Genomic DNA, 15,498 nt, shown 5'->3' with positions numbered 1-15,498 from the left:
ATGCGAGGGGTCCACATCAGGAAGCAGAGGAACCAAGACTGACCCCCGCTAACTCCCTGGCCTGTCTCTATGAGAAGATGACACCGGGGTGCAACCCCGTCTCTGAGGAACCCCATATCCTTCTCAGGGACTGCAGGTGCTAGTCCACCGTGAGGACAAGAGCAAGCCCACTCCTGGGGGCAGTGAAGAGGGGTGTGATGGATGAGGATGAGGTTGAGGAGGTGACTCCACTGCCACTCCATCCCAGGACTGAGAAAGACCTGGGCTCTGCTGCTAAAGTCACCCACAAGCTACGCACCTCTCCTGAGCCTTATGTTTTCAGTTAGCGGTAGACAGTAGGTGGTCTGACCACTGGGGAGGCACCCACAGTTACACTGCCCTGGACTCTGTAGCTCTCTTAGTGTGCTTCACGTAGATGAGCGCTGGGATGCTTGTGTGAGGGAATCAGCAAACATCACTGTTCCCACAGTACGTCTCAGAACTCAGAACTGGATGGCATTTGTAGAAGGTGGAACAGGGTGCTGATAGCACACGCTCAGGACCAGTGCCTGGCTCTTGACTGTGACCTTGGCCCTGCCCTTTAACACCTATGAAGTTGGTGTGTTTATGGTAGTACCTATTTCATGTGTTTTTGTGAGGATTGGCCTAGGTAAGACACTGATTGCCTCTTTATATGAGGTGGCTGCTGCAGCTCCAGCCACAACCATTAAATCTGTTCTCTGAAGATAAAATGTGGGGGAAAGACTTGGCTTCCCAGACCTTCTCGAAAACTTTTTTTTTTCCTACCAGGTGGTGGTGGCACATGCCTTTAATCCCAGCACTTGGGAGGCAGAGGCAGGTGGATCTGTGAGTTCTAGGACAGCCTGGTCTACAGAGTGAGTTCCAGGACAACCAAGGCTACACAGAGAAACCCTGTCTCAAAAAGCAAAAATAAAATAAAATAAAAAATAATATTTTTTTCTATAGTCCATTGACCAGAACTGGGTCACATGGGCCATCTTAGCTGCATTGAATGCTGGGAAATAACTTTTTTTTTTTTTTAGAAAGCAGAACTCTTGCAGACTAAAGGAGATGGGCTGTGCAGTAGCAGGTTCATCTCAGCTCCCAGGATCACTGAATGATTGTTAATGTGTCCTCTGGGGAGGGTACGCTGTACTCCCTCTTCCTCAGGGAAGAGGCACCTGGGGCCTCCTATGTTGGTAAGTTAGCACCAAGGGTAGCAAGCAGCTCCCTGAGGCAGGAGTCTCCCAGCAACCCTCATCTGAATGTGGCTTTTGCTGGTCTCTCTGAGCTCCTGCCTGCTCCCTGCCCAGGGGCCTGAGGCTTGTGGTTTGCCCGGTGCAGGAGGGTACAGTTCCTGTTTGCTGTTTGTTTTTCTGTGCTTGGATGAGGCCAGGACGGTCCTGGAAGATTCCTGTGAGCAGCTGCTTGGCTCAGCACCTGTGCCTTCCTCCTGTCTCCCTCAGTGGTGTCTACGCTGGCTGTCTACACTGGGCTGTCTATGCTAGCTGTCTACACTGGTTGTCTACACTGGCTGTCTACACAGGCTTGAATGGAGGGTCAATAGTTGGTACTGAGCACAGTCCAGTGCCTTAGTCTCCTGTGCCTGAGAAGCAAGCATGGCCTGTACTGCTGAGAAACTTGGCTCCTTTCTTATTAATTTGAACCCAGCAAGCGGCCTGGTCTTGCTGGTAACTGCTGAGCTGCAGTTACACATCAGAGTCCAGAGTCTCTGCTCCAGACCCTAGCAGTAGCATTTCTCTAGACTTACGAAGAGTGCTCCCCTTGAACCACCTCTGTGGAGGCACAGAGATAGATAGTGTCTTGTCCAAGGACACACCACAAGGTGCCAATCCCTCTGAGGCACAAAGCCAAACTAACGCCATTTTCTTTCTAGTTTGTGATGTGTGTGTTCAGTCCCCTGTATGCAGGTGACAAAGTGGGCTGTGCATATTGGTGTCACTCATGTACTGTGGGCAGGGTGTCAGGCACATTAAGTCGTTTATTGGAGTACGGCTGGGGATGGAACTCAGGGCCTTGAGTGTGCTAGGCACACCCTGAGCCTCCATTTAAGTTTCATTTACCTCATTTCACAGGTAGGACAGCTGAGGCCTGTAGCCACAGTCCCCTCCCTGTCCAGTGATCCCAGGACTGCAGCCTGGGGCCATCTCTGAAGGCCATGTGGTAGGTTGGCTCTGATCCTGGAAGGTGCAGGGCAGAGTCGGCAAGCTGTACTGCCTGCCCAGCCTGTGTGGCTGCTTCGTAAGCTCACAAGAACCTCTCGTTTTCTCCCACAGTTGTTTTTCCAGCCTGGTTTCCTGAGACTGGGCCCTTGTTAGGTGTGCCTAGTTCCCATTGGCTGCTTCAAAGCTGGAGGGTGGGGCCTCTGTCAGGTACACCTGTTAGGTGGGAGGGATGCCAGAGCCACCCCCATGTCTGCCTTTGGCCAAGCTCAGGTGCAGCAACTGTTGTTCCTTCACACACTCCCTCAGGGTGTTCTAGCAATGCCAGCCCCCAGGGTCACTCTGTTTCCTGGGCCTGTGACCCTGGGAGGGGAGAGCCCCACTTGGAAGGAAACCATACCTAGTCAAATTAGAATGTAGGGCAATACAAATGAATGCCGAGGGAAAGTGTTTTCCACAGCTACTTAGGATATACTTACCCTAAAAAAAGACCCATCGCTTCCCTGAGGTCAGTCCTTCCAGCTTCGGGTGTCTCTGCCCCACCCCCCACCCCCACCCCACCCCCGTCCCCATGCATCTGGGGTTTTAGCTTTTATTTGTGTTCTACTTTCTTAATCTAACAGCCGTGACTGCGTGGGATGCCTGTGGTGTGTAACAAACAAAACCCCAAGAAAGAACTTAAAGATGAGGGAGAGTTGACAAGGGACTGACAGGGCTTCTTGAGATCCACTGCCGCTTGCATGGACAATAAGGGACTTTAGTGGGTTCCTTAGAGTACTTGTGTGTGTGTGTGTGTGTGTGTGTAATTTTTTAAGCAAACAAAAACTAACTGCACAGTGTAGTGTTATTGGATTTGTGCTAGCAGTCATTCACACTTGATTCTGAAATAAGCTCTGGGTGACAGGTGAGTGTGCAAAGGGACCCTGTCAGGATGAGCAAATGGAGACCATTGATAAAAGGAGAGAATTCCAGAGTCTTGGGGACCACTAACAGATGGCAAGCCAGAGCAAGGGAAACAGGTGGCTGGAGTTAAGGCCTTTTGTGATCTGACCTCCTGCTGGGAGAGGTGTGCCTGGAGCGAATGGGGCTAGGGCAGGACCAAGCAAACTTACCCTGCAGGTTTTCAGAGAGGCCTGGACAAACGGCAGCCTGTGCTGGAGAAAGAGAGCAAGCAGGCGCTGGGATCTTTGGGGGAAGAAGCATCTGCGTCTGGGGGGGGGGGGGAGCGCCGATGTGTGTCATATGAAGGAGCTGGGGGAGGATAGTGGGGAGTATGAAAGAGCCTCGTGGTTGCAGTGGAGGGTGGGTAGGGCTGGGAGGGCACACTGCTGGAGCTGCCTTCAGCAGAGGCTCTGGGACTGTCTCCAGAGCTGCTGCTGTGTCCTTCCACTCGGTTCCTCTCCTGCCACCGGGAGATGAGGACTCACTCTTTTAGAGAGTGGAGGGAAGGTAAGAGTCTTACTCTATAGCTCAGGCTGGCCTGGAATTCATTATTAGCCCAGGCTGGTTGAACCTGCAGAACCTCTCCCGCCTTACCCTCTGATGCTGGTGTTAATTAAACAAGTGTGCGACCGACTGTACCTGGCAACTTCATTCTTGATGTGACTTTACAAGAGTGGTCATCGGGAAGGCCCATAAAATCTGCGCAGTGCTGCAGTTTGGGGTTTATTGGTGCTTAAAGGAACACACCGGGGCCCTCCGGACTACAGTGGCAAATGACACTCCCATGAGCTCTCATCTTTTTTTTTTTTTTTTTTTAAAGATTTATTCATTTGCTGTAGATGAGTGCTCTATCTGTGTATACACCTGCATGCCAGAAGAGAGCATCAGATCCCAGGATAGATGGTTGGGAGCCGCCATGTGGTTGCCAGGAATTGAACTCAGGATTGCTGGAGGAGCAGACAGTGCTCTTAACCACTGAGCCATCTCTCCAGCTCGAGCTCTCATCTTTAAAGGCTTATCTATTACCCAGGGGCACCTTGTGAAGACACAAGAGTCTCTTGGGATGCACACACAGGGCTGGATGTAGTTGCTGTTATGTCCTACACCCCATGGTGCCCCCATTCTTGGGGCTATGCCTGTCAATGCTGTGTTCTCTGTGGGGTGCAGAACCCCAAAGGGGCACTGCTCTGCAGGATGTAACTGTGCCCTTCGGCACTGGTTCCCCAGTGTGACACTGTGTTCAAATTCTGACTTAGTACCAGAGTCATACGTGTAGCGCATATCACCTGGCCTTTCAGAGTCCTTAACCTCATCAAGCTGCAGTGGCCTGAGGTATGAAGTGAGGCTCCTGTTGGTACCTGCCTCAGGTTTGAGGGAGGTTCCCTAGGCATGAGGTGACTCCTGGTCAGAATGTTGACCTCTAAGTCTGTGGCCATTGAGAGGATACCGAGTGGCCCCAGAAGTATAGCAGATTGTATGTGTGTGGAGTGGGTGGGGCCAGGGCCCATTTAGGAAAAGGTCCTGTGTGCATGGCTCACAGTTGCCTGAGCCTTTCCAGCCCCTCACCCCGTCCCCCCCCCCCCACTCATCCCCCCCAACCCCCCCTCGCCACCTCTGACAAGCTGCTTTTGTCTCCTAGTGCTCCTGCGGGAGGAAGTGGTCCAGCTCCAGGAGGAAGTGCACCTTCTCCGGCAGATGAAGGAAATGCTGGCCAAGGACCTGGAGGAGTCACAGGGTGGCAAGTGCTCCGAGGTCCTCTCAGCCACCGAGCTACGGGTGCAGCTGGTGCAGAAGGAGCAGGAACTGGCCAGAGCCAAAGAAGCCTTGCAAGGTGAGTGGCAGGCGACAGGGGACAGACTTGGAAGGCCCGCCCTGGCCCTCCCAGCTGTTCCGAACTCCCTGGAGTTGGCCTCTATCACATCTTGTCCTGGGGTGACAGCTGCTCTGAGGATTAAATAGCAAATGAACTTAAAAAAAAAAAAAACTTATTTGAAGCTTTTCATCAGTGTATATTCCTGCTGATCCTTCTGTCTTCTCCGCTAGTCCCCCTTCTGTGTCCGCCCCTGAGTCTCATTAGGGTTGCTCACAAGAGTGTGGATAAAGGACTGTCTCCAGGAACTTGGGCACCTGGTCAGTGGCTTGACCACTAAAGCAAATGTCTTCTCTGCCTCCAGCAACTCCTAGCTGCCCATAGATTCTCAGAGAGAGCTGGGGCCTCGTCGGGAGCCATCTTTGATTAAACCAGAGAACACTGGCCCACTGCTGAGTCTACTCTATGTTCTTGGGAGCCTGCGGGACCTCCCTGCTCAGGACTGAGCACGTGCTGGGCTCAGCTGGAGAGGTGACTGTGGCCCTGTTCCGTTCCCCCGATATCAGTTATCACATTGCTATCACGTACATCCCCATATATCGCACAGCAGGTCACTCCCGTTCCCCCAAGGTAGGCTCTGAGAAGGGCATGGGTTTACCCTAACCACTCAGCTCAGCGTACTTTCTCTGTGAGACGTTGCCTTATGCAGCCGTGATGCTGTTTGGGGGCGGGGGCATTGGAACCTATACAGGCGTGTAGGAATTCTCCACAGTTCCTTGGTCACTGGCTAACTAGAGATTACAGACCTATGGGCCTCAAGTGCAACCCAGCCTCCCTGAGACAGCTCTCAGTCCCCTTTCTCCTGTAAGGCTTTTTGGCCACGCTCTGGGCTTCTGGGAAGGTTCCAGAAGGTTCTTTGAGGAAAAGTAGGAAGCCTGTCTGAGATGCAGCTGCCGTGGTGCTTCATGAAGTTGGTCCCACAATGTCTCCCGAGACCAGCTTTTAGGGTGTGCATGCTGCCTTCTCCCTCAGAGTGCGTTCAGCTTTTTGACATTGTGACAGTTGTCATCTGCCAAGTTCACCCCGGAGAACTGTGCAGTCTAGTTATAAAAATTTTTTTTTTTTAAATCTCATGTTTTAAGTCAGTTTATGATTTTTGCGCTATACCTGAGGGCTGCAGGTTGAACACACCTGCCAGACAACTAGAAGAGCTTTGTCCCTGGAGCCAGAGCTGGCTCATTACTTAGACGGCCGTCACACACAGAGCAGCCAAGTTTTTCCTTTGACCAGTCCTGGTTGAGCATCTCAGGCTGGGGAGGGAGTACTTGAGCCTCTTGGCCCGTGAGACACCATGCAAAGGGCCACAGTGGAGGGTCAGAGGTTGTCCTTGGCAGGAGCCTGGTCACACATTGCTCTAGGGTCACAAGGCTGGGATATGAACTTTCTTGCTGTCTGGCTTTGCCCCAGGTGGACTTCTCACAGCTTGAAGGGAGATGGATTTTGCTGGCTGGTGAGCCTCCTAGGTCACAACAGCTTTCCCTGACACTAGCTTTGGTCTGCTAGGCTGACTCAGCAGGTGGCCGTGGGACACTTCATTGACATCCCCCAGGAGCCATTGGGAGGATAATGTGTGTGGCTCTCAAGGCATGTGGGACACTTATTTTGTCAGTGTCTTAGTTAGGGTCTCTATGATTGTGAAGAGACACCATGACCATGGCAACTCTTATAAGGGAAAAAAATTTTTTTTTGAATTGGGGCTGACTTACAGTTCAGAGGTTTAGTTTATTGTCATGGTGGGAAGCGTAGCTGGCAGCCTGCAGGCAGACATGGTGCTGGAGAGGTAGCTGAGCGTTCTACATCTGGATCAGCAGGCAGCAGGAAGAGTGAGAGGCCATTCATTCATTCATTAGGCCTGGCTTGGCTTCTGAAACCCCGAACCCCACCTGCAGTGACATACTTCCTCCAACAAGGCCATACTGCCTAATAGTCCCGTGAGCCTATAGGGGTCATTTTCATTCATACTAGTTGACTCAGGGTTCTTGTGACAGAGTATTGATGGTGGTTGACATAGTGGCCCAGCTGCCACATACATGATGTTCGCATGCTTGGGCAGTCATTTTGCCAAATGCGCCTGCCTTTTGTGCGGCCATCCACAGGTCTACTCCAATGTGTGTAGCCGACCTATACTGGGCTCAAGGTCCTCATAATATCCCTCCTGTCTTCACTGTGGAGTCTTATGGCCCGGAGGCTCCCAGGGGTGGTGCTGCAGGGCCCAGGCTGTGCAAGCTGAGGTCCTTGGTCTCCCTGAGCCTGACACCCCTGTGCAAAGTTGGTACCAGCTCAGGGAAGCACCAGACTCTGCCTCTTGCACCTTTCCCAGAGTTCTTTTTAGGAGCAGAGGTCCCTTCCTCCCCTGTCCTTGGCCCGCAGCAGAATTCTTAGCTGTGTTATTTAGCTCAAAGGAGACGGTTTATGGGCCAGGAGGCATAGGCAGGGCCCAAGCTTGTATACCCCACTGCTCCTCGGCTCCTGGACCACCACATCCTACCCTGACCTGAGCAATGGGCAAGAATCCAGGGCTGCAACAGGAGTGAGAATTTTAAAACGGTGATGTCTGCATCAAGGCACAGGGTGAGCATCTGACATCCCTCGTGTCCTGGGGACATGTTTTAAGATGTTGCCTAGATAGTATGGAGCCTGGACGCACTATGTGTTTTTCTGTCCATGTGTCCTGTGACAAAGGTTACCTTACATATCTGCACAGGTAGAACTTACAAAGAGAAGCTAATGATAGAGCAGAGGGGATGCAACTATTTATTTAAAGTCAGTAAGGGGCTGAAGAGATAGTTCAGATGCAAGCACGTGACCTATGTTCAATTCTTAGCACTCATAGTTGAAAGCAAGGCATAGCAGTGTGCAGCTGTAACCACAGCGCTGGGAAGGCAGAAACAAGAGGATCCTGGGAGCTCGCTGGGGAGGCAGAGACAGGTGGATTGCTGTGAGTTCGAGACTACCCTGGTCTACAAAGCAAGTCCAGGACAGCCAAGGGTAACACAGAGAGACCTTGTCTCGAAACAAAACAATACAAAACAAAAAAAGTGAAGAGTGAGTGAGGAAGACATCTGGCATGGACCTCTGGCCTCCATAGATAGGTAGATAGATAGATGGATGGATGGATGGATGGATGGATGGACGGACGGACGGACACACATACATATACATGCGAGAAGTTACTTAAAATGTATGAATGGCCAATGGGGTGGCGCAGGCCTGTAATCCCAGCACTTGGGAGGCAGAGGCAGGCAAATCTCTGTGAGTTCGAGGCCAGCCTGGGTCTATGAAGAGAGTCCAGGACAGCTAAGGTTATACGAGAATCCCTGACTCAGAAAATCAAAACCAAAGCAAACCAAACAAAACAAAACAAAACAACTTATGAATGACTTCTAGGATTTCCTATTTAGTATTTTCATAAACCATGAGTAATGCAGAAATGTGGATGGTCCAGGCGTGTTTCCCTGACTTGGGGCTCTAAGCTGTCTTACTGACTTTTCTGCTGCAGTGACAAGGCACCGTGACCAAAGCAAGTTACAGAAAACAGTTTATTGGGGGGGCTAATAGTTTCACAGGGTAAGTCCATGCTCATCATGGTGGGGAGCATGGCAGCAGGCAAGCATGGTGCTGGAGCAGCAGCTGAGTGCCTACATGTTGAGATGACAACCATGAGGCTGAGAGAGATGGCATGGGGTTTTGAAATCTCAAAGTCCAGCCCCCACTGACACACCTCCTCTAGTAAGGCCACACCTCCTAATCCTTCCTAAACCGTGCCACCCACTGGGGACCGTGTATTCAAATATAGGCCTGTGAGGACCATTCTCATTCAAACCAACACATAAAATTTTCTACCCATCTGGCTGAGATCCCCTGATGCTGGCCTCTCTGCAAGAGACCAGGGGACTTGGTGTGAGCTTCCTGTGTAAACACTGGCTGAGCCTCAGGGGTGTCAAGTAACTTGACCAATGTCCCAGAGCCCAGCAAGACAGAGCGAGGCCTTTTCTGTTTCACTAACACACCTTGTCCTTCGTCTGCCCATGTCCACTGTGGAGTCAGCTTGAGACAGAAGATGGCTGGCTGGCTGGCTCTGGAGTCAGATTAAAACTGAACTTGCACCCCAGCTGTATCTACCTCTATTGTGTCGATACCACATTTCACTTTATTGCCCAGGCTAGTCTTGCACTCACTATGTAGCCCAGGCTGGCCTTTAAGTCACTGGGATCCACCTGCCTCAGCTTCCCAAGGGCTGGGATTGCAGGTGTGAGCCACCACACCTGGCCCTAAATGCTTACTCATTTTGACCTTGTCTAAAGTTCCTGTCCTGCCTGAGCCTGCATTCCTTTAAGGTAATGGTAGTACCCGTAATCCTTACGTTCAGGGGCAGTGAGAGTGACTGCCTCACAGAGGACTGGCCCACTGCTTACTGAAATTTATACAGAAGTCTCGTGATTGGCAGGTACCACGGGCAGGGCCTGCCTTTGAGTTCTTCTCAGAGCTACCACCTGTATGGCTTCTAGGTCAGAAGCACCCCAGAACCCATGCTTTCAAGGCAACAGTCTCCCCAAAAAGCTAGTGGCTGGATACCTTCAGCCACCTAGAACATTCCGCCTGGAATCCTGCAGCATCTTAGCAGAATTCAACTTCCTCACCAGCCACTGTGCAGGGTGCACAAATTGCAGACAGATGTGGCAGGTGGCGGTTGGGCATGCAGAGGGATTTACGCACTGTAATGAGGAGAGTGAGCAGACGTGAGCAGACGTGTGCCTGCAGAGCAGGTAGCAGATGGTAATGACACATGTTAACAGCCAGTGGCCCCAGGGGAAAAACAATGCCCCAAAGACTTCCGCCCTGGCAGAGTCTCCCTTTCCACCATCTTGCAGTTTGGATGAGACCTGAAGTTTGCAGCTTGGATGAGGATTTGGAACCCAAGCAGACATTGGAATAGTGGCCACCAGTGCTGACATCAGACTAGGAAGAGAATCACTTGGCGGTGGGGGTGGGGGTGGGGAGACTTGGAAAGCGCCTCTGCTGTCATGGGAGTGAGCGTGGAAATGTTGGCTTGAGGTGTTTGGTCTCATTGTGAGTTTAAAAGTAGAAAGTAAATGAGCAAGAAGCATGGTATGGTATTGGGGGGGGCGGTCTAAACTCACCCCTAGATGCCCTCCCCATGACATCTACTGCTCTCTGGGAGCTTGCAGGAGCATCTGGTATCTGTCAATTTCCCAGGATTCCATTTCCCTACTTCCCTCTAAATTGCGGTGTCATAGTCATGAAAATTGCTTTCTTTCAGTTAAAAAAAAAAAATATATTTTAACAGTGTGTTAAACATGCCGAGCAATTTCCAACAACGATAAATACGACTCGAGGACATAATTTTTAATGACTGCATAATGTTCCACCAAATGGAGACTCCATTATTTATTCAGCCATTTTCCTGTCATCGTAGAGTCGTTTTCATGGTTTCTTCTCTCTCCCTCTTTTGGCCACTATAACATGACAAAGATCTGGTTTGAAGAAGCTTGTTTTTCTTCTCTTGTTATTTTCTGTGCTGCGTTTCTAATTTGGGGATGTGTGGAGTGTGTGCGTGCGTGCGTGTGTGTGTGTGTGTGTGTGTGTGTGTGTGTGTGTGTGTGTGTGTGTGAACTCATGCTCGTGTGTGTACACCAGGGCATTTGTGTGGAGGGCTGAGGACAGTTTGCAAGAATCTCCTCTTTCCTTCCACTCTGTGGGTCATCAGGGTTGGCAGCAGGGGCCTTTACCCCCTGAGCTATCTCATTGGCCCTGTTGTCTGTTTGTTGAGAAAAGGAAGGTCTCCTATTTTAGGCTGGCCTCAGAATGGCTGTGGTATAGGGGCTGGCCTTGAACTCCTCATCCTCCTGCTTCTGCTTCCTGACTGCTGGACTTACAGACTTGTTTGCATGGTGTTTGGGGACCAAACCCAGGGCTTGGTGCATGCTAGACAGGCAGTCTGCCAACTCAGCCACACCCTCAGCCCCATATTTGATTAATTAATTTACCTATTAAATTTATGTATATGAATATGTGTGCATATACACATGAGTGCAGTTACCTGTGAAGGCCAGAAGAGGGTGTTGGATCCCTGGGGCTGGAGTTAGAGGTGGTTGGGAGCCACCTGGTGTGGGTGCTGGGAACTGAACCCGGGTCCTCTGCAAGAGTAGTCTGAGTGCATGACCATTGAGCCATCTCTCTAACTCCTGTTTCCTTTTTCTTTTCTTTTCTTTTCTTCCCCTGAGACAGGGTTTCTCTGTGTAGCCCTGGCTGTCCTGGACTTGCTTTATAGACCAGGCTGGCCTCGAACTCATACAGATCCTCCTGCCTCTGCCTCCTGAGTGCTGCTGATAAAGGCGTGTGCCACCACGCCCAGCCTTCTATAAGATTCTGTTTCTCAAACATTTCTAAAGCTTCTAGGGAACTCAAACTCCGCAGAAGCTGTTTTTAATGCCTTGATTTATCACTATTTATCAGTCAAGAACTTAACACTGGTGAAATATCTGAATTCTCAGTAATTTGTTTTAAAGTAACAATGAACTGATACATATTAGCACCACTAACTAGCATTGATTTTTTTTTTTTTTTTTATGTTTGTTGGTGTTTTGCCTGCATGTGTGAGGGTGTCAGAAGCCCTGGAACTGGAGTTACAGACAGACGTGAGCTGCTATGTGGGTGCAGAGAATTGAACACAGGTCCTCTGGAAGAGCAGCCAGTGGGCCACTGGGCCATCTCTCCAGCCCAGCATTGCTGTTTTTTTGTTTTTGTTTTTGTTGTTGTTGTTTTAATATTTATTTATTATTATGTATTCAGTGCCCTGCCTACATGTACACCTGAAGGCCAGAAGGCATCAGATGACATTATAGATGGTTGTGAGCTACCATGTGGTTGCTGGGAATTGAACTCAGGACCTTTGGAGAAGTACTCAGTGTCCTTAACCTCTGAACCATCTCTCTAGCCCCTGTTTTTTGTTATTAAAATGAGAAATAACTAGTCTCACCTGAAAGGGTTTGAGTGGAGTACAACCTTGTGTCTGGTGTTTCATGTTGTTTGTTCTTTGAGACAAGGTCTCTCTGTAGCCCTTGGAACTCACTCTGTAGACCAAGCTGGTCTCAAACACAGATATCCTCCTGCCTCCTCTTCAGTGCTGGAATTAAAGATGTGCACTACCATGTCCAACTTTGGGCTTTAGTTCCTTCATTCATTCACTCCAGGTGTTTGATGTTTGTTTGTTTGTTTGTTTTTTGAGAGACTGGGTAGCTCAGGCTGGCTTTCTCAAACTCACAGCAATCCACCTGCCTCCTCCTTCTGCCTCCAGGTGCCAAGATTACAGGTATGACTGGCACACTTGGCTTTCCTGCTGCTTCTGAAAAACTCCTCTGCCCATGTCATAGCAGAGTGAGGGTCCTCTGGGCTCCTGCAATGTTTTGGTTGGAGGTTGACAGCACACATGAGGGGTTGGGAAGCAGAGGAGTGTGGTGATTACCTTCATTGGATAGCCATGGCTAGTCCTTGTCCTCAGGAAAGCTCTCTGGGTGGTAGGTTGTGTCCTGGAGGACTCCTTGCAGTGTGGAGTCCAAAACCTCATCCAGAGATATATTTGTCAGCTTGTACCTCAAATGGGTATTTACCACACGCGACTGTTTCCTATGTGCACCCACCGCTTGGAAAACAGTGGTTCTCAGAGTAGTTCAGATCTTCCAAAGGTTCTGTTGTTGTTTGTTTCTGAGACAGGGTTTCATGTAGTCCAGGCCGGCTTCAAACTCCCTCTGTTGCCAAGGCTAGCCTTGAACTTCTGGCCTTCCTATCTCTACCTCCACACTGTTAGGATTGTCGGCACCCACCACCACACTAGGTGGGTGGTCCAAATGTTGACTATTTTATTATTTGTTTTCAGAGGTCCACGTGTTAACACCACCTGCGTTTTCTCCCAAAAGGTCATTTCAGTATGGAGAGACTTTGTACGCTGTCATGGTGGTGGGTCAACTTTGCCAGAATTCTGACTCTTACTGCTCTAAAATAAAGTTCTTTTAAAAATTAGCCAGGCGTGGTGGCGCACGCCTTTAATCCCAGCACTCGGGAGGCAGAGGCAGGTGGATCGTTGTGAGTTCGAGGCCAGCCTGGTCTACAAAATGAGTCCAGGATAGCCAAGGCTACATAGAGAAATCCTGTCTCGAAAAACCAAAAAATAAAAACATTAATATTATTAGCTGGACATGGTATCTTTGATCCCAGCACTCTGGAGGCAGGTGGGTCTTTGTGAGTTCAAGGTCATCCTGGTATATGTCGTGAGTTTCAAGACAACCAGGGCTATGAAGAGAGACCCTGTCTCAAAAGTAATCATCATCATCATCAGTGTGTGTGTACACATGCTATGGTGCATGTGTGGCAGACAGAGGACAACTTTGTGGAGTCTGTTCGTTCTCTTATTCCACCTTAAATGGGTTTTAAGGATTGAACTCATGTCATCAGGTTTGCAGGGCTAGTGTTCTAACCACTAAACTATTTTCTTTTTTTTTTTTTTTTTCTTTTTTTTTTTTCACTAAACTATTTTCAAGCCTGGATATTTTACTCTGAAGTTCAGGTACCATCATGGCAATACATGCTGCCACTGGTTTGCCTGGGGTCGCAGGTGCTCTTGGTTCATTTGGGAATTCTGTTAAGTCATTTACTAGATGCCATGGTTTGTAGGTCTGCCGTTCTCTCAAGAGCACACAGAGTTCTGTTAAGAAGTAGGCATTTAGCCGGGCGTGGTGGCGCACGCCTTTAATCCCAGCACTCGGGAGGCAGAGGAAGGCGGATCGCTGTGAGTTCGAGGCCAGCCTGGTCTACAAAGTGAGTCCAGGATGGCCAAGGCTACACAGAGAGACCCTGTCTCGAAAAACCAAAAAAAAAAAAAAAAAAAAAAAAAGCTGGGCGTGGTGGCGCACGCCTTTAATCCCAGCACTCGGGAGGCAGAGGCAGGCGGATCGCTGTGAGTTCGAGGCCAGCCTGGTCTACAAAGTGAGTCCAGGATGGCCAAGGCTACACAGAAAAACCCTGTCTCGAAAAAAACCAAAAAAAAAAAAAAAAAAGAAGTAGGCATTTTAGGCTGGGCACTGGTGGCACTCGCCTTTAATCCCAGCACTTGGGAGGCAGAGGCAGACAGATCTCTGTGAGTTCGAGGCTAGCCTGGTCTACAAAGCAAGTCCAGGACAGTCAAGGCTACACAGAGAAACCCTGTCTTGAAAAACCAAAAAAGAAGGAGAAGGAGGAGGAAGAGGAGGAGGAGGAGAAGAAAAAGAAGCCATTTTAGAGATGGCTCAGCAGCTAAAAGGAGCTTGACACCAGCCTGGTGACCTTAGTTTGATAGCTAGGACCTACTTGATGGAAGGAAAGAACCAATTCCTGTAAATTGTCCTTTGACCTCCATAAGCACCTCCCAACACACAAGTAAATAGATACAGGCAATAATATTGTAAGTAGATAGTTTAGCTGACAACTCAACTACCTAAATATTTCCCTTCAATCCCCCGCATGCGTCCATTCCACCTTTAAATGCAGCAAAACCCATAAATTATATCCCATTTGATTTAAAGACACATATGAAGGGGGTTCAAAGTTATTAGTAGTTTTTACTGCTTCATTGGGCATATCCTTTTTAAAATAATTTTTTTAAGTGGCGAATTTATTGAACCAGGGCCTGGTGCATGCTCTGCCTACACCCTGCTGCTGAGTTATACTCACATTGTTATCAAAAACACTATTTTAAAAATTATTTTTACTTTATATGCATTGGTGTTTTGCCTGAATGTATGTCTGCCAGATCTTTGAGTTGCAGGCTGTTGTAAGCTGCCATGTGGGTGCCAGGAATTGAACCAGGGGTCCTCTGGGAGAGCAGTCAGTGCTCCCAGTTGTTGAGGCATCTCTCTAGCCCCTCAAAGACACTCTTAAGCTGTGTGTGTACATGTGGTGTGTGTGTGCTCCCATGAGCCCGCATGCAGAGGCCAGAGGCTGGTGTTTGTTGTCTTTCTTAATTGCTCTCCACCTTGCTTTTGAGGCAGAGTCTCTCACTAAGCCTGAGACTTGCTGTTTTCGCTAAGGTGACTGGCTTCCTGTCTCCGCCCTATAGTACTGGGTTATTGGCATGAGCAACTATGTCTGGCTTTTATGTGCATGTGAGAGGATTTGAACTCAGGTCCTCGTGCTTGCATAACAAGCATGTTAACTGCTGAACCATCTCCCCAGCCTCAGTTTGTGGTTTTGTGTTTTAAAACTTGAATAAACAATATGAAGAACATAGTTCTGCTAACACAATTTGGCACCACCGGTGTGATTTCTACTAGGACATGAATACCACCATTGCTTTTGCACCAGCTATGTACAAACTAAATATAAATTTAAAGGAAAAAAAGGCAAGCAGCATCTTTGTGTTCTTATGAAAACTTTTCCTTTGGGGGCCCCCCAAAGGAGAGGCCGGTTTTGATAGTGATGGCTCACATCCATCTTTTTATGAGCCACACC

The 15,498-nt window shown here is 49.3% G+C and overlaps 1 protein-coding gene across 3 annotated transcripts in view; it reads left to right on the top strand.

Moving 5' to 3' along the window:
• The window catches only part of Kazn (kazrin, periplakin interacting protein), a 998,054-nt gene that overhangs the window by 881,703 nt on the left and 100,853 nt on the right, over nucleotides 1–15,498 (top strand). For all 3 annotated transcript variants that reach the window (XM_051172203.1, XM_051172202.1, XM_051172201.1), the window contains one exon: nucleotides 4,765–4,956. In XM_051172203.1, the coding sequence (XP_051028160.1) occupies nucleotides 4,765–4,956 (192 nt within the window). The remainder of the gene's footprint in view (nucleotides 1–4,764; nucleotides 4,957–15,498) is intronic.

This window comes from Acomys russatus, chromosome 29 (assembly GCF_903995435.1).
Source record: "Acomys russatus chromosome 29, mAcoRus1.1, whole genome shotgun sequence".
In the NCBI taxonomy this organism is placed as follows: Eukaryota; Metazoa; Chordata; class Mammalia; order Rodentia; family Muridae; genus Acomys; species Acomys russatus.
The sequence above is the reverse complement of the archived record's forward strand: the minus strand, read 5'-3'. Positions and strand labels throughout refer to the sequence as shown.